Source organism: Stegostoma tigrinum, chromosome 11 (genome assembly GCF_030684315.1).
Source record: "Stegostoma tigrinum isolate sSteTig4 chromosome 11, sSteTig4.hap1, whole genome shotgun sequence".
Classification (NCBI taxonomy): domain Eukaryota; kingdom Metazoa; phylum Chordata; class Chondrichthyes; order Orectolobiformes; family Stegostomatidae; genus Stegostoma; species Stegostoma tigrinum.
In genome coordinates, this window is record NC_081364.1 from 63,108,456 (window position 1) to 63,126,834 (window position 18,379).

Here is an 18,379-nt window from a genome sequence, read left to right on the forward strand (position 1 = left end):
TTTTAAAAAGAGTCCTTTTGTGGCAAATGTGAGTTGCATTGAACCCTTGTAAACTTACTGGTTTATATGACCAGTTTGCAGAGCACAGTGCCTTTTTTTTGCCCATGTTGTTTCTGAGAGAATGAGGCTGGTGAAGTATCTTCAAGGTTGCATATCTGCATCTCATTGGAAATGTTGATGGGTTGTTAGGATTGCTGTAGATTTACTTCAAGAGCTAGGGAAACTTAGCTGAACTTGAACGTTTCCTCTGGCTGTTAAATAGATGTGTTCCATCTTGAGAATGATTTTGAAGCTACATCCCATCCTTCGTTGAGTGGTGTGTCTGGATCATTGTTTCTGTTTCTACCTGCTTGCTCCCCATTTCTATTTAGCTTTCGCTTCCTGTCACAATTTTGCATGTTCTCATTCTATGTATGGCTGCATTTTCCTATGTTCATAGTGTTAACTTGTCACTTCCTTCCTCCTGCAGGATTGGACAACAGTGGTCAGCCTACATCTCAAGAACTGCTGGTTCCAAATGATGTAAGTAGTAGTCATAAGACCTAAGGAGATTGAGTGGACAATTCAGCCTCTCAAACTCAGCATTCATTGTATTTGGCAGTTGTTTGCTGAGTATGGTTGTCTACCTAGGAAATTTCCTTTCACTGGTCATGAGTTTTGGGGGCCCTTGCATGGCTGAAGAACCAGAGATTTGCAGGAGTTGGAATTGGTTCTTGGTTCTGCATTCAGTGAAATCATGACCTGATTTTGGTTGTGATCTTAACTCCACTCTCTTGCCCTTCCACTTGTTTCCTTATTAATCAAAAATTTATCTAACTCTATCTTGAACATATTTGATGCCCTGGCTTCCACCTCTTGCTGGAGTACTGAATTCCAAAGGCTAACATGCTCAAAAAATTCATCCCCAATAACATGAGCTCTTGAACAGTAACTTTTTATTTGACACTTTCCAAATACCTTTTGGAAATCCCAATGCATTGTATCCACCCTACCTATTACTCGCATTACTGTATTAACTGCTGAATATGATTTCCTTTTCACATAGTCTGATCTCTTTTGCAATTTTCTGAATATCTTGCTACTCCTTGCTGTCTTCCTTCTTTATTTTGAGTTGATATGTTAATATTTGGTTCCAGTTCACTAGGGCTGTTGCAGAACTTGGGAAATTTTAGAAGATTACAACTGATCCTCCTACAATATTTACAACCACTTCCTTCAAACCTTTTAAGATGTAGATCACAAGACTCTGAAGATGACTTAGGCCCATTATTTTTGCTTGGTTTTTTTTTTAACCTCTAGTGATCATGATTGATTAAGTTCCTTCCTGCTTTTTGCCTCTTGGTTTTCTACAATTGTTGCTTTGTATCTTTTTCCATGCTGACAGTTGCAAAATATTTGTTCAGAGTTTCTGCTATTCCCTTTTAATTCCCATAACTTGTAAATGTTTTGCCTATATTTTTTATATTTCATTTAGTTATTGCTTGTACTTCAGTTTCTCACTTTGTAATTCTGTGCTAATTTCTAAAAGTTTGCTGAAGAATGCCACCAATTTTTGCAGCATGCTGCATCTTTCAATTTGACACCATCCTTGATTACCTCAAGTAACCATGGATGGTGCAGCTTTTCATACTTTTTCTTTCACAGTGGTATATGTCTTTGAGGCTTAAGAAATTCTCCTTACATGTCTGATTGCTTCTCTGCTGTCTTTTTTTCAATCTATTTTCTCAGTCTACTTCAGTCAACTCATCATACCCATGTTAACAAAGTGTGAAGCTAGATGAACACAGCAGGCCAAGCAGCATCTCGAGCACAAAAGCTGATGTTTCGGGCCTGCACCCTTCATCAGAGAGGGGGATGGGGAGAGGGAACTGGAATAAATAGGGAGAGAGGGGGAGGCAGACCGAAGATGGAGAGAAAACAAGATAGGTGGATTCTCCATCTTCGGTCTGCCTCCCCCTCTCTCCCTATTTATTCCAGTTCCCTCTCCCCATCCCCCTCTCTGATGAAGGGTGCAGTCCCGAAACGTCAGCTTTTGTGCTCCTGAGATGCTGCTTGGCCTGCTGTGTTCATCCAGCTCCACACTTTATTATCTTGGATTCTCCAGCATCTGCAGTTCCCATTATCACTCATCATACCCATGTAATTGCTTTTATTTAAGACACTTGTTTCAGACCTACACTTAACACCCTCGAACTGATTGTGAAATTCTACCATATTATGATCACTGTTACCTAGAGAATTCTTTATAAAGAGCTCATTAGTACTTTTATCAGGTCTAGAATAGCGTCTTTTGGCGGGTGGTTCCCCAGAACACATCATTCTAAGTAATTCGAGTAACTCTAAATGCAATCTCCAAGCTGTCTTTACCAATTTGCTTCCTCTAATCTATGAATATTAAAGCTTATTGACCTTGATGTATATGCTGTCCAGCAGTGTAGTAAAGGGACCTATAAGTATCACCACCAATGAATTTATTTGCTTCCTGACTGCGCACAAATTGATTCAATATCTTGATGTTTCATTCCTCATTGAGAGCTGGACAGTGTTTTCATTTCTTCCCGTCCTTCTGAAATAGTCAATTACTTATGAATAATCAATGTTGAATGAACTGAACCTGATGTGTGTTAGCAAGTTCCCGAGTTATACTCCAGATTCCCAACTGATATGTAATGTGATTTATTAACCAGTGGCTAATACATTACTAGCCTGCCCAGTTATACGGTACCGAAGAAAAGATAGAGTGAATGATGAATAGGCAGAGTGGTGTGTGGTCAGAAGATTAATGGTAAGTATGGACTGGAATTAATGGCACTGCACAGAAAGCAAACATCAAACGTGGGAGAACAGTACAAGGTGTTTGCCAATGGATTCATCACAACTGATGAATCTCGTCCTTCATGAATTTGGGCATTATTCAGAAGAATCAGAGATTGATCTCTACTCTTCTGAGCAAATACAGTGGAAAGAAAAGAGCACTTGCTGCAGGTTTCTTCCCCCTTCCTGCCTCTGAACCAGCACCTGTCTAATATGTGAGCTGAGGCAGCTGTGATATCTCGCGATCTGTTAGTGATAGATCAGTAACCGTGTGAAGCCTTGATTGACAAATCGTCGTCCTTGAGCAAGTGATTGCATTGAACCTGTGATCAGTTAGCATTAATCAGGCAGCACTCAGCTGTCTTTGCTGACAGAGCACAGGTATTTGCTGTACAGTTTCCTGACCTATCCACTGACTGTTCATTGAGGTTACTAAACCCCTCCAGGGCAGTTAAGTTAGAGTGACAGCTGTTCCTGGAGTGGTGACCTCTGATCTTTTTGACCTTCATTCACATTTTTCAGTTTCAGGCAGTACCTTCAAAAGCAGTAACTGGTTCCTTAAACAGTCCAGTGGTGAAAGGAACCTCCGCACCATGGTGTAGTGTAGGCTTACACTAGTGACTGCCTACAGGGTAACTGTACAATGCATTGGAACAAGGGTGACTGTACTTCTTTCTGCAAATAATGATTATGCCTCATGTATAATTGATACTTGCAGTTGCATAGGTACCTCTCTAAATGGGGTCATCATAACTGCTTATAAGATGCTTGTATTTCTGTGGAAGTGTAGTTGATATGTTGCACTGTTTTACATATAGTAAGTATTTCACAATACATGAACAGGCAGCATTTGACTGCAACTAGGGTTACTATGCTTCATATAGTACACAAACTGTCCGTCCACAGTGATAGAACCTCACTATATTTAGAATAGGCACTAAGACAGCCCCCCCCCGTTTGGACTCACTTTATGATGTGGGGTAATTGCTTATCTTTTGAGACTGATGCTGTTGCCCTCTGGTCTGTTGCTCCTGCTGAAGGATGGTTCTCTGGTTCATTTCAGTTGGAATTGAGCTGCAATTCCTGGCATGTGATGAATGTGAGGTGGAGTCTCAGTCCCTGCAAGGACAGTGCTTATAAATAGTCAGCAGGGCAACACAATGCTCCCTTCAGAACCCAACAATATCAAGTGACAAAGGCATAAAAGAATGCCAACCAGACAACATACGCTGTGAGCCTTTTGAAATTCAAAAAAAGAATGAAGAGGTATCTGTTTCACAAAACAGATGACAGGGCAATACCGGAGAGACACTAGCTGTGTTGGAGGTCTGAGTGCTGTTGTGCAAGTCACATCCATGGGCTGTACAGTACAGCTAGGAATCCATGGCTTGGACACTGTATCAGGGGTAATCACGTCATCTTTAAAGAAAGATTTGCATTTATAGAGCTTCTTCCAGAACTTTAAGACAACTGAAAGTGCTTTTATAGTGAAAAACTATATTTGAAGTATGGTCTCTGTTGCCATAGTAGGCCATTTGATGTTTCAACTGCGGGGATTTTAAAAAATGCCTCCCTCAGTGCTCCGGAGTGTCACCTTCTGATAAAGTGCCTTGTTTGGGATTTGAGTCTGTAAGTGGAGTCTAATGAGAATGAAGGACTTAAAAAGAATATTGTGAAGAAGAACGTGTTCCGGAGAAATTAATGGGACTAAAAGCTGGCATTCTTTAGAGCTGTCCTTTCATGACCATAAGAGAAGTGTTTATCATGATAGTGGATGCATTGGTTTTGCCTTGCCAGAATGCTGTAGCTTCTAGAATGGGGTCCATAAATTGGAAGGTAGCAAAGCTAACTCCATTGTTAAAGCAGGACTATTGACTGGTTAGTCTGACAAAAATAGTTAGAAAAATGCTAGGTTTTTGTTACCAGGGACATGCTGGTGTGCCATTTTACAAATTGTAATATGGTTAGGCAGAAGTCAGTATGGTTTTATTACAGGAGAAACAATGTTTGTCAAATCAGTTATACTTTGTAGCCAGCCTCCTGCGCTCTGTACTTCTGTAACATGAGGTCAACCAAAAACCCTAGTCTTAACATGTGTCAGTTCCCATTCACCCATCACCCATGTGCTTGCTGATCTACACTGGCTCCTAGTTCAGGTACATGCATTTTGCAAAAAAAAGTTTGATTTTTAAATTTCCATGCCTTGTCCCACTGTATCTTTAAAATCTCAAGTCTCTCTGCAATGTACTCCTTCAGTTATGGGCCTTTGATCACATTTGACTTTGATTGCTCCATCATGGGTTGCAATACCTTCGGTCATCAAGACGTTCAACTCTTGGATTTCCTCCTTGCCCACTTTACCTTCCTTCCCCCACTTCCTCTCTTTCTTTTCTTTGAGATGGTCCTCAAAGCCTAAAGTCAGCCTGAGTTTTGATTTTAATATCTCCTTTTGTGATATGGTATCACCTTTTGGCTGATAGTGCTGTTATGAAGTGTCTACAGTCTTTATTATGGTAAAAGGGCTTTATGTATAAGTTTGTATTGGAGTATCTTTGAGGCTCTAAATACTGGGAACAATAAAGTTAATGTTATCATTTGATTTGATATTTCAAAAGGTTAAATAAGAGATTACATAAGATTAGGGCTCGTGGAATAGACAGGGTGGAAATAAAAGGTATTTTCAGGGTGGCATGGTGAGTGCAATGGAGAGCTTTGGGGAACAGTACTTGGGCCTTGGCTCTTTTATAGTGTATGTCAACCTTGATGCAATTTTCTTTCTGATAGAAAGCTAGGTAGTGAAGCAAATTGGGAGATGCAGGAGGTGGGAAAAAAAAGGTGTAAATAGGTGTAGTAAATGTGCAAAATGTCATTTAATGTGGTGAAGTAGCAAATTATTTGCTTGTGGTAAAAATCAGGAGAATTTACTTCTTATAAAAAAAAAGTTAGATCAGCAAGTGTTGATTGTATGTCAAGACTTGGGGCCTTTGTAGCTGTACCTTGTTAAAGTGCAAGTGCAAAGACCAATTGGGAAGACAAATGGTACGTAAACCTCAATACTTCAACTCCTTTTGGAGTGGAGAAGCAAACCTGATTTCAATTATTTCAAAGTGTTCAGTGGGACCACATCTAGAATAGTGTAGTTGTAGTTAGTTACTTACCTTGACAGAGGTATGATGAAAGCTCACCGGCTTGATTCCCAGACTGAAGTGGCTGCCTCTGAGTGATATGATTAGAATTGGCCAAAAACTCTGCTTACTGATCAATATTGCTAAACTTTTTGCATTAGGTTTGACAGGGTAGATGATCCCTGGCTATAGTTTCATATGCTAAGGATTGTAATCTCAGGACAAAGAATCAGTCATTTAAAAATGCAACGAAAAATTGCTTCACTTCACTTTGTCTTTGGAATTCTTTAAACTTTAATTCTTTAAGCTGTGGTTGCTCAATAATTCAGGAGACACTTTTTTAAAAAGTCCCACAGATTCTAGGACACAAAGGGAATTGAGAGATCTGGAGATTTTAGGTAACCTAACAATTATTGTGCTCGAAGGCAGAGCCAGTTTGACAGCTTGCCACAAAGCTCTTCTTTTCTACCTGAGAGATGTAAATGAGTTGGTGGTTCAGAAGTGTTGACTAGATTTAAGACTGCAGTGAATGGCTGAGTGTCTTCAAGTGAATGTTGGATAGCTTGGGATAACAAGGTGTAGAGCTAGATGAACACGGCAGGCCAAGCAACATCATTGGAGCAGGAAGGCTGACATTTCGGGCCCAGACCCTTCAGAAATGGGGGAGGGAAAGGGGGTTCTGAAATGAATAGGGAGAGGCAGGGAGGTGGATAGAGGAGAAGATGGGTGGAGAGGAGGCGGGGATGGAGCCAGTAGAGGTGAGTATATGTGGGCAGGAGATAGGTCAGTCCAGGGAGGACGGACAGGTTGAGGGGGCGGGATGAGGTTAGTAGGTAGGAGATGGGGTTGGGCTTTGAGATGGGAGGGGGCGGATGGGCTGGGCTGGTTTTGGGAGCAGTAGGGGGAGGGGAGATTTTGAAGCTTGTGAAATCCATCATTGATACCATTGGGTTGCAGGGTTCTCAAGTGGAACATGAGTTGCTGTCCCTGTAACCTTCGGGTGGCACTGCAGTGAGGCCCAGGATGGACATGTCGTCTGAGGAATGGGAGGGGGAGTTGAAATGGCTTGCGACTGGGAGGTGCAGTTGTTTATTGCGGACCGAGCATAGGTGTTCTGCAAAGTGGTTCCTAAGCCTCTGCTTGGTGTCCCCAATGTAGAGGAGGCCACACCGGGTACAGCGGATGCAGTATACTGCATTGGCAGATGTGCAGGTGAACATTTGCTTGATGTGGAAAGTCAACTTGGGGCCTAGGGGGGAGGTGTGGGGGCAGGTGTAGCACTTCCTGCAGTTGCAGGGAAAGCTGCTGGGTGAGGTGAGGCTGGAGGGGTCTGTAGAGCAGACAAAGGAGTCAAGGAGAGAGAGAGAGGTCCCTCTGGAAAGCAGACGAGGTTGGGGAGGGAAAAATGTCTGGTGGGGTCAGATTGCAGATGGCGGAAGTGTCGGAGGATGAATTGTTGGATCTGCTGGTTGGTGGGGTGGTATGTGAGGATGAGGGAAATTCTCTTTGGCTGTTATTTTGGGGAGGAGGTGCGAGGGATGAGTTGTGGGAAATGCGGGAGACACGGTCGCGGGCGTTCTCAACCACTGAGGAGGGGACGTTGCGGTCCTTGAAAAACGAGGACATCTGGGATGTGCGGGAGTGGAATGCCTCATCCTGGGAGCAGATGCCGAGGAGGCAAAGGAATTGGGAATAGGGGATGGCTTTTTTTTTCCAGGAAGGTGGGTGGGAGGAGGTGTATTCAAGGGAGCTGTGGGAGTCGGTGGGTGTGAAATGGATATCTGTTTCTAGGTGGTTGCCTGAGATGGAGACACGGGGGTCCAGGAAGGTGAGAGGTCTTGGAGATGGTCCAGGTGAACTTGAGGTTAGGTGGAAGGTGTTGGTGAAGTGGATTAACTGTTCAAGCTTATCATGGGAGCACGAGGCGGCACCGATACAGTCGTCAATGTAACGGAGGAAGAGGTGGGGTGTAGGGCCAGTGTAGATGCAGAAGAGGGATTGTTCCACGTAACCTGCAAAGAGGCAGGTATAGCTTGGGCCCATGCAGATACCCATGACCACCCCCTTTGTCTGTAGGAAGTGGGAGGAGTTGAAAGAGAAGTTGTTAAGGGCGCGGGCGAGTTTGGCCCAGTGGAGGGGGGCTGTTCAGGCCGGCAGGACAGGATGAAGTGGAGGGCCTTTAGGCCATCTGCCTGGGGAATGCAGGTGTATAGGCCTGTTGTGTTCATCTAGCCCTACACATTGTTATCTCCGGATACTCCAGCATCTGCAGTTCCTGTTAACCTCTGATATTATATTGGTTAGTTTGGGTTTTTTTTACTGGTATTAGAGTGAGGTTAGTTTGATTAAAGTTTTTAAGATCCAGAATGTGCTTGACAAGGTGCATGTTGAAAGAATATTCCTCCTTGTGGGTGAGTCCTCAATTAGAATAGTGGAACAGTTGCATTGCTTGGACCGTCCCATTCCTCTTGAACATGAACTTCTCTACCTGCAGTAACTTGTGTTCTTGACTTGTTTGGCAGGTTTTTAGTGAGGAAATACCAATGGTTGATGCTGGACTTGCTCTGTCCAGACTCCCTTGATAGTTGCTCTTACTACATCTGGGTTTCAGTTGTCTGGGATTATTTCTGATCCAGGTGTCAATGCTGTTCAGCAAGATAAGCTACAGAGAGCGAGGCACATCTATTCTAACATGACTTAAACCAAAAACAAATTTTATCTTGGTAAATCTAAGCCGTGCTTGACAGCATTTCAGGTCGCACAGAAACAGCCTTGAGGTAAGAGGCTGGAGGCAAAATACCACAGAGACCAGGTTTTGTTTCAATTCCCTAATTTTCTTGGCTCCAATTTCCAGTCCAAAATAATCCTGTTTGATCTGGGCCTGCAGCACAATTTCACCTTAATCAGACTCTCCTCAGGAATGGGGAAAAACATCTGGTTATATTACAGAACACTGTTAAGATTCAGTCTGAAGCATTTTATGGGGCAGTAAAGGAGAGCTTTGCTTTTGGCTTAAGAGTGGCCACTGCTTTGCTATGTAAAACACTGTGCTGGGAGTATTTGGTGGCTGTGTTGCAGGAGCTTGATTTTTCAGCGTGCTGCACCTTATGATTACCTGTTCAGTAACTGAATGTCACCACTGACACAGGTTGTCTGAGAAGGAAATTGTTTTCCAGGGTATCTAGCGGAGCACAAAAATTGCTTGTTTTTTAAATGGAAAATGTACAGAAAGTGTTGAATAACTGTCAGGATAGGCTGTTACATTTTCTCAACTAATCCATGTCTGTTTCTCCTCCAACAGTTAATAGGCTGCATCATCGGAAGGCAGGGCAGTAAAATTAATGAAATCCGGCAGATGTCAGGTGCTCAAATCAAGATTGACAATCAGGTTGACGGTTCAACCGAACGACTTGTTACAATCACAGGGGGACCCCTGAACGTCAACTTGGCCCAGTACCTCATAAACGCATGGTAAGCAAACCTGGAGCTCTACTCCAGAACAGAACTTTGCACTGTAGTAGAAAGAGGGACTGGCCTTCTACTGTTAGCACAGTTTTAGTGGGTTACAGTGAGCTAGTGAATAGTGTAGAACTAAGTGAACTTGCTTAACTCACAGCTTGACATGTTTGTGGTAGGTAATTAATTTTGACTCTGTTCCATGATGTGTCTTGAGGTAAACAGCTGCCATAACCCTCCAGTGTCCTGTTCCCAGAGCACAGTCAATGCCATTCTCCCCTCGATCACCAGGAGACAGGAGAAAGGTGAAGTTCGATCACCCCGCGATGTTCCTTTCTTCTGTCTGTCAGAAGCACCAGCTTCTACTCGGTGTCATCTCTCACGCTTCCCAGCCCTGATTGTTGTATCCTGTACTGGTGTCCTGTCATTCCTTGCAATGATGTTCAGAACAAATCACGGCAGCACCTTGGTTGGTTTCTTCGCTTTTGCTCCCCTCCTTTTAACTTGCTTGGGGTACAGTTCCACGGGTACTGCTCAACCTCTGGTAACACATCTCCATGACCTAACCTCCTGTGCAAGTTAGGCAGCAAGTGCCAAAGGGCTAGTTGACCATGGGTGTATTGAGGCTCAGCCCTGTCTGATTTTACTGAGTGTTTCCACTGACTGGATCCAGCAGGTGGTGAGGTTTGAGAGACAGAATGGTAAATAGGACTGGGAACCCTGGCTGAATTTCTGCATCTACCCTGAATTAATCCTGGAGGAGCTGCCCACTGGCATGTGCCTAAGATCAACTAATTCAGCTGAGATCAGACACTATGTTGGTCAGTGAGGCTACCCACCAAGTCTTGGTGAAGACTTTTGTGAGTTTACAGATACTGAACATTGCAGTCTCTTTGCTGTCAGTTTTGTAAAGAGTTCACCAGACCATTATATCACCACATTTCATCAGTAAAGCATTTTGTTACCATTTCTAGGTTATACCAGTTACTGTTGCTCCCACTCATTTGTTATCCTCTCCTGTTTGCATCTCTCCCTAGACCATGTTGGATCAACATGGGAGTTGGGGGGAATTGGAGCAAGGGACATCTGAGACAGGTCAACGCCTCAAGTTCAGTGTTAAGAGAGACCCTTAGTGCAAACCTCCTTCCTTCCAGCCTTTGGCATTGTGCATTGCGCACTGTGTACTGCTGATTGTCTAATGTGCTGGCTGTCTGCACACTCCTTCTAACTAACCAGTGCTCAGTGTGATGCCGGTCAGTCAGTGTGCATCATCGACGAGCCCAGGTAAAGGCCCACACCACAAGATGCTAGCTAGAATACGTACAGTTGGTTCTAAAACCAATTAAGAAATTTCATTTTTAAAAAGCCTGGATATTTATAAAGTTGGACGAGATTACAGCTTCCAAAATTACAATGTCATAGAAAAGAATCGAGTTTAAAGTAGGTCAGTAAGCAAAGAGGAGGGTTAAAGAGGGTTAGATTGGTAGAGAGGGGGGAGGATTTCTGGTTTTGACTTTGGTGAAACCTACCAGTTTAGAAGCTATGTGCAAGTGGTCTAGGGGATGACCTGTTCAATTTTTGAACAGCTCTCTAATCATGCCTGCACATTCTGTGCTCTGGAGAAGGCATTGGGATTTGTTCTGCGGAGCTGTCTCTCCAGAAAACAGCCTTCTCAGTGGAGCTTTGATCAAATGTCAGCAACTATCCATTGGTTGCACACATGGTATTGTGAACCTGTAGAGTATAGCTCCATTCTGTGTGCCCTTGGTAACGAGTTTTAGCCGGTCAAAGGTTGTCAAGCTGCGAAGGTTCCCTTGCATGTATTTAGTGCTGTGTGTGTGTGTGTGTGTGTGTGTGTGTGTGTGTGTGTGTGTGTGTGTGTGTATTTAATTCAATACGCAAGTATTGAACCTGAGGCATAATGTATCCTTACATTTGTTTTACTGTCAACCTTCACCACCCTTCCTTAACTCATATCTTTTTCAATTCCTCTCACCTAATATAACCCTGACCTCTCTCCACCTCTCTTTCTTTACAGTTTAGAGATGGCTAAAACCACCTCCCAGAATGCTTCCATCACGACCCCAGTTGACCTCAACATGACCTTCTCTCAACCTACCAACCCTGCCTCTTCCCCACTGGCATCGATGAGCTCCACCCTCCCATCCTCTCTGCTGAATGCCCCTTATGCCATTCCCATCTCCAGCCTCCTTGGCATGAAAAGCGTACCTTTCCTGGCACTGTCTGCGGCCACCTCGGGGCCTTCTGGGAGCCTATCAGCTTATACGGCCAAAATCTCCTCATCCAATGGGGTTAAGAAGTCTGAGCGACAGAAGTTCTCTCCGTATTGAAAGGATGGCGCAGCTGCCCAGACCCTGTGTAGAACTAGTGAGGTAACGAGTGACGGGAAGGAGTCATTGGGAGTTTCATTCAGATTTGTGAATTTTGTTGTTTAGGAGGTCTGTTTTCGTACAAGCCCATACCTGCAGAATGACCCCCTCTAAGTGGCTGAATAGCCTTTACCGGATTCCCTCAGTATTCAAAAAAAAAGAAATCAACATTCTAAGAGCTGGCAGGACTTGACAAATTGAATTTCCTTCGGTTAATTGAGTTTGAGACTGTGTAGCCCAGAGGGCGAGTGCGTAGTTCAGTGTCTAACTGAACCATGTGGTCTATGAAGACTTCACGTGCAATCTCAAGTAGGGTGCCAATTGGCCTTAGTGTCCCTGGGCTGAAGGGTGGGAGGATAGGGGGAAATTCAGCCTTTGTTCCCACTCCTAATTGGTGTCAGTGACCCCTGCTGGAAAGAGAGAGACCTGCGAGTAATGGCAGGCTGATCAATCATGATGGGAGAGGGGAGGCCATCAAAGATATGTCTGGCCCACACCCCCTCAAACCCACTTGGTCAATTAGCCCACTGATGCTTGTGGTCCAGGCTTCTGGTATGTGTGTTAGGCACAGGAACAGGTTCTGTGGAACTCTATCCCAGCATGCGTCACTGCCTTTGAGAAAAAGGTGAAACGTGAAAAATGAACATTGATTTTTTTTTTAAATGTAAAGGTGATTTGGAAACCGACAAGGATTTGTTTTTAGTGGTGCCAGCTTGCTGTGAATTCTGGGAATCGGGGAAGCCATGTGGTAGTCACTGGGCATTAGGGGGCTTGGCACATTCCGTAATCTAACTACTTCCTTTGTGCTGTACTTCTCCAGATTAATCAAATGTTTAAAGGATTTTAGTTTATACCTGATAACTTCAGGGAATATTTCAATATCAAATAATTACAATGAAAGAAAAGCTGTTCAGTGTTTGTTTTCTTTGTTTCCCCTCCGATAAGGATTTACAAGCATCAAATAACTACACCAGGCTGTCTCAGCACAGTCCAGTCTCAAGTCACTAATCATTCAGATTTTGATTGTTATCCGTTGCCAGCCCCCAAACAGTTGCTATCTGGTTTTAAGGCACAGGCTGAAATCAGACACCGTTGGCAAACTATGCAAAATTTAAACATTTTTTCAAAAAAATTCAAAATCTACTGAAATTTTCAAAGACTGATTTGACTTCTGCCGTCACACAGGCTGATTATTTTCCCTTTCAAATGAAGAGTTGTCTTGCTCGTTGGAACTGGAAGCATTTTCTCATTTATTTAGAAAGAGAATCCCTTTTTCCAGAAGTTCTGTTGTGGCTCCCATTTTCCCAAACTTGGTGGAACACAGCAGGACAGGACTGAAGAAAGGAACAGATTTTTCTTTCTCTCTCTTTCCCCCCCCCCCCCCCCCCCCCCCCACCAACCCCCACCCCATCCTTCATGAGCTACAGCCATAACTGGAATGCAGCAAATCTCTGTCCGACTGACACACATGCACCTGCGCTGGACATTCCATCCCCATCTTGCCCCATATTTTTAAAAAATTTGTGTCATTTAATAAGTGCTTGGTTCACTAAGCTGGGGGGAAATGTTTTTTTTTTCCTTTGATTTTTGGGTTTAGAGCTGAATCCCAGATCTGGATTTTGTGAAGGACCATAAATGAAATTAGTTTGGGGACCTTTAGATGGTTCGCTTTTGGAGACAAGTAAACTGCATGGTATAAGTTGACAGTCATTCTTGTAGGTTATAAAATTGCAGGTGTGGGAGATGAATAAAATGCCACACGTGCAGTGAGGGACTTGATTCTTCTTTTGTTGGTGTAGAGGTGCATAATGTGGTAGCATAGAGGAGCTTTACCCTATATTCGGTTCTGTGCTGGACCTGCCCTGTGAGTGTTTGATGGGGATAATGCAGAGAGCGCTTTTCTCTGCATCTAACCCCATGCTGTCCTGTCCTGTGCTTAGAACGTTTGGGGACAGAGATCCCTCACTTTGGCAGAAAATATTTGCTCAATCCAAGAATAAGTTAATCTTTGCCTTTATAATTTGTCCCCTGATTCCAAGAGCAAATGTGTCCTTTTTTGGGTGGGGTTGTCCATTTGGGTAAAAGGCTACAGCTCCTGTATATAAAGGCAAGGACCTAATGGTCTATTTGATGACATTCGCATCTCAAAACATGTCATTTACATCGCCAAGATGGTATTTAGTTACTTGCACATGATGAGGTTGGGAGAGGTGCCAATTCGTTGGGCCCCTCCACTGAGGAAAGCTTTGTGTCAAGTTACAGGTAGATGCTGTGTGAATGCACAGGGTTCTGGGCTGATAGCCATGTCTAATATTACAGTCCCACTTCTTTATTCCCTTGTCCCATGTCTGCCCTCATCCTCTTGTGTTGGTGGTGTTCGGATTCACTCTCCATTTTCCTTTGCAGTTGTTTCTTTTATATTTCCTGTTATGTTTCGTTAAATAAAAGTTTTTTATGCGACACAAATTCCTTTTATAAAATATTAATAAAAGTTTTTGGCACATTACAGGAGTTCTCTTGTGTGACCTTTTCTTGGTCTAATTTTTTTTTCAAGGTTCCTTTTCAAATGGAGCTTCCACCTTGTTTATGGGCTATTGTTGAGCAATGCATCACAATTTTGGGCTGGTGTTCCGAGAACTGCCCAGCAATGTTAAATAGGTTTGGTGTGTTAGCTATGATTCCTCTCCTAGAATGCCTGTGGTAGCAATAATGTACCATTTGCAAGATGCATTGTATCAGTTTGCCAAGACTCCTTCCAAACCAATCTCATCGGACACACCACAGGATAAGGGCAACAGTTGTGTGCAGACACACCACAAGCTGCAAATCCCTTTCCAAGTCACAAGCAATCCTGCCTTGGCATTAGGCAAGTGTTTTTGTTGTCACTGTCACTGTCACTGAGCCAAAATCCTGGAACTCATTTGGCACTGTGGGGTTACACTACAGTGATTCAAGAAGGTGGTCGTCATCATCTATGGAGAACATTTGAGAGAGGGGCAATAAATACTGTCCTAGTCAGTGATACACCCAGTCCAAGCACTGGGGGAGAAAATGACCAAGGTACGAAGAATCTCGGGTAACGTGCCATCTTGGCACAATTTTAAAACATGCTGAAAGGGGGGGATCAGTGTAATTTAGTTTCAAAATGAGTGGTGCTTGTATTGGAAAGGATGTGTATCAGTCAGCTGGACCAGCCTCGTAATGATTTCATGTTTTCAGATAGTGTGGAATGTGGAAACCAGTTTCTGATCAAATAAACATCTGATACATGATTCAGACTGTCAGGAAATGAAGTAAAACTTTAATAGCTGTCAGTCAAGCAAATTAAATGGAGAATCCAACATCATCTGAAAGCTGGAAACAAAAAACTCAAATTGCTGTAAAAACTCAGCAGGTTTGGCAGCATCTGAGAGAAACAGCAGAGTTAATGTTTTGGGTCCAGTACCCTCCTTCAGAATCTTTCTATAGTTTTTTTTCTTATCATCTGAAAGCTGATGGTAAGGGGTGAGGCTGTAAACTGCCTTTATTTGGTACTGGTTAGTTTAACTTCATAGATGATGTGTACAGACCTTTTTTAAAAGACAAATTTAGCAGAGAAAGAACGAAGATTAGAGTGCAAATCAAATCCTGTTATGGTTCCAGCTGTGATACCGTGCTTCCTGTTAGTTAGTCCCCTGACTGCAATGAGACAAATTTAGGTCCAGAAATGGGGCAGGGTGGGTTCTGAAATTTTGGGGGTTTAACTCCTGGTTTTCTCTCACATTTTCAGTAGGAGTTGAGCAGAATCTCCAGAGATACCCCTTTTTAAAACTAGGAAAATTAAACCCTGTGCCATCCTCCTTTTGGCCTTTCAACCTTGTACATTAACCCGTCAGCATTCAGAGCAGCACAGAAACTCCCTACCTCTTTTTTTTTGCCCTAGGTTGAGGTCAGGTGTACACTGCAGTGGAGATCAGGTCAGCCCGCACAAGTGACAAGTGAAAGTTGGGTACGGGATGCAACCCAGCCTGTTCTGTGTAATTGTGACCTTTTCCAAGCTTGTCATCTTGTGTGTCTGTGTCTCTGTCTTTCCTGATACCAGTCCCTTTGGATCAACGTGGGGAAGCTATGCTTTGGTTGTTCTGTGGTTCCCTTTTTAAGTATAGAATGCAGAGACAGGAGTTGGTAGTCCAGCTTTGAGGCCACACTCAGTAACTCAATGTTTTATTTAATCATGAGGCTGTCATTGTCCAAGTGGATTTATGTTTCATGGTTCTAGCAATAACTTATAATTAATGGCTGCAGGAAAAGAGGGACTCCTTTTATGCCTCTATTAGTAAAACGTGCTAGTCCTTGGGGACTTGGGCCAGAAACACCACATGTTCTGTTCTTGGTATTCTTCAGCTTGCCTCATCCGAAAGTAGCAATAATAGTGTAGTGACTACCTCTAGCACTAGGTTTAGGGAGAGGTGCTAACCGCTACAGATGAAAGAACTTTTCATGAACTCCGCTTGGATATCCTTTCTTAGAACTGATTTAGTAATTCAGAAATGTGGTCATTGTTCTAATGTAGGAATCATGGCAGCCAACATGCACAATAATGTACCATGAGAGAAATGTGGCAATGACTGGAAAATCATCTTTGAGCTGAGGGTTTAATTTTGGCTAGAGACATTATCAATTTAGATCCTAGACATCACTTTACAATTGTGAAACGTCCAAGAATGTTTCACAGGACAGTTGTATCAAACAACAGTTAAGTGGGGAAGGAATTATAAGCTTAGGACCAGGTGGTCAAAAGCACAGCTGCTAATGATAGAACAAGGCAAATTAGGAGTGTGCAAGGAACCAGATTGTAGGGTAGGCTAAGATTATTAAAATGGGGTGGTAGCCATTAGAAAGAATTGGAAATGGGGATGAGCAGTTTTAAATTAAGGTAAATAAGGTTGAAGCAGAGGTGGAGATGTGTACTGCTGTGATTGTGGAAAGAAGGGCTCTTGACAACTGAAATCTTCAAGCTACAGCTCAGCTCGATGAAATAGGACACTGACATAAATAAAAAGCTAGAAGCTAGCTGCTACATTTTAACTGTAGGAAATTTCTGCTCCGTCAATACAGCCTGTCAGATAAAGGGAAATCGGAACCAGTGCAGAGACCAGGAAAGGTGGAATTGATGTAGATCTGAATGTTTTCTGGTGATGCATGAACAGCATGCTATTAGTCCCAACCTTACATTGGGGCACCCTCCTACATTTGGTACTGGTTCTAAATCATCCCACTTAACACAACTATTCTTGCAGCACTGATAGTGGTACAGTAAGTCAGAAACAGTGAGTCTTATCTGTTTCTCTGAAGCTTGTGCACCATCTACAAGGCACAAGTCAGGTGCCTGATGGAACAGTCCCTACTTGCCTGGACAGGTGCAGCCGAAACAATATGCATAAAGCCTCACATCAGCCAGGACGAAGCAGCTGCCTTGACTGACGCCACATCCACCAATACCAACATATCGTGGCAGCAGTGTGCACCATCTACAAAAGGCATGTTGGCTCCTCCAAGGCCCATAAGCCTGCTTGTGACCAGCACAGGGGTTCCTCATGGTCCGTTGTCAACCATGTGATCATTCAGGGTACTTCATGTCCTGTGATCCACAGAGGGATCCTTCGATGCCTTTATTCAAAATCCAGGGTAAGACTAATAAAATTTTAAAAGGAGCTACTTATCCAATCAGAGAATGCTTCACTACTGAATCATCACTCTCAGCCTGATGCTGAGCCAGTGTGTGTGGGAGAAAGGCACATTACAAACAGATTTATTGTTACTGTACCCAATAAAACAGAATTATGTCGATATTACTGTAACCTGTGCATGCAGCAGCTTTTAAGCAATTAATTTATACAACACCAGTAAATCATGCAGGAAGCTAATGGGAAGCTGCTCTCCTGTTTGATGTATGTAGATCTCTTCCATGGCCATCAATACTTTGTATTCAGGAGCTGATGGAATCGAAAACTGCCACCTGATGCATTGTTTTTCTCCTGCGTTGGACTGTCATTCAGTTCACACAGATACAAACACAATGTATTAACGGCTTTTAGTTTATGGTAAGCAATGAGACCAGACTTTTATGATTTGGGGGCAGGGTTTCTGATGTTCCCTTCCTAAGGAAACTCTGTTAACCCTTTCAGTCTCAGCAAGAGCCTGGAAAGAAAGATTACCCGTCATGGAATAGGCGAATGTTGTGATAAATGCTGAACTTCCCAAGAAAGGATTTGAATTGATATTGTACCCTTCAAGACTGCAGGGCATTCTGAAGTACTTCATAATAATTAAGTGCTGTCAATAAATCAGGGAAACCCAAACTGCACATCAAGATCCCAGATTATTTTCACAGCCAGCATTACTATGACACATAAAGTGGCCAGAACACCACCAAAAAAAAACTCCCCTGGTTTCATTCGGATGGTGCAGTGGGATCTTTTAAATCCACACCTGACAGTGTAGGCCTCCCTTAAAAGTGCAGAGGGCAGTGTAGAATCTTTGTCCTTTACTGTCAGCTTGCAAAATTAAAAATAAAAAATGGCATCAATTTCATTTATTCTGAAGGTGCGAATC

At 43.1% G+C, this 18,379-nt stretch overlaps 1 protein-coding gene across 10 annotated transcripts in view; it reads left to right on the top strand.

Annotated features, from left to right (window-relative positions):
* pcbp4 (poly(rC) binding protein 4) overlaps positions 1-18,379 on the top strand; it is an 85,006-nt gene that overhangs the window by 33,551 nt on the left and 33,076 nt on the right. For 6 of the 10 annotated variants that reach the window (XM_048547393.2, XM_059649500.1, XM_048547394.2 and 3 more), the window contains exons 11-13: positions 470-522; positions 9,241-9,410; positions 11,434-12,693. In XM_048547393.2, coding sequence (XP_048403350.1) covers positions 470-522; positions 9,241-9,410; positions 11,434-11,746 — 536 coding nt within the window. In that variant the 3' untranslated portion in view covers positions 11,747-12,693. Of the gene's footprint in view, positions 1-469; positions 523-9,240; positions 9,411-11,433; positions 12,694-18,379 lie in introns of those variants that run through there. The other 4 variants (XM_059649501.1, XM_048547395.2, XM_048547396.2 and 1 more) reach the window with 1 other exon arrangement.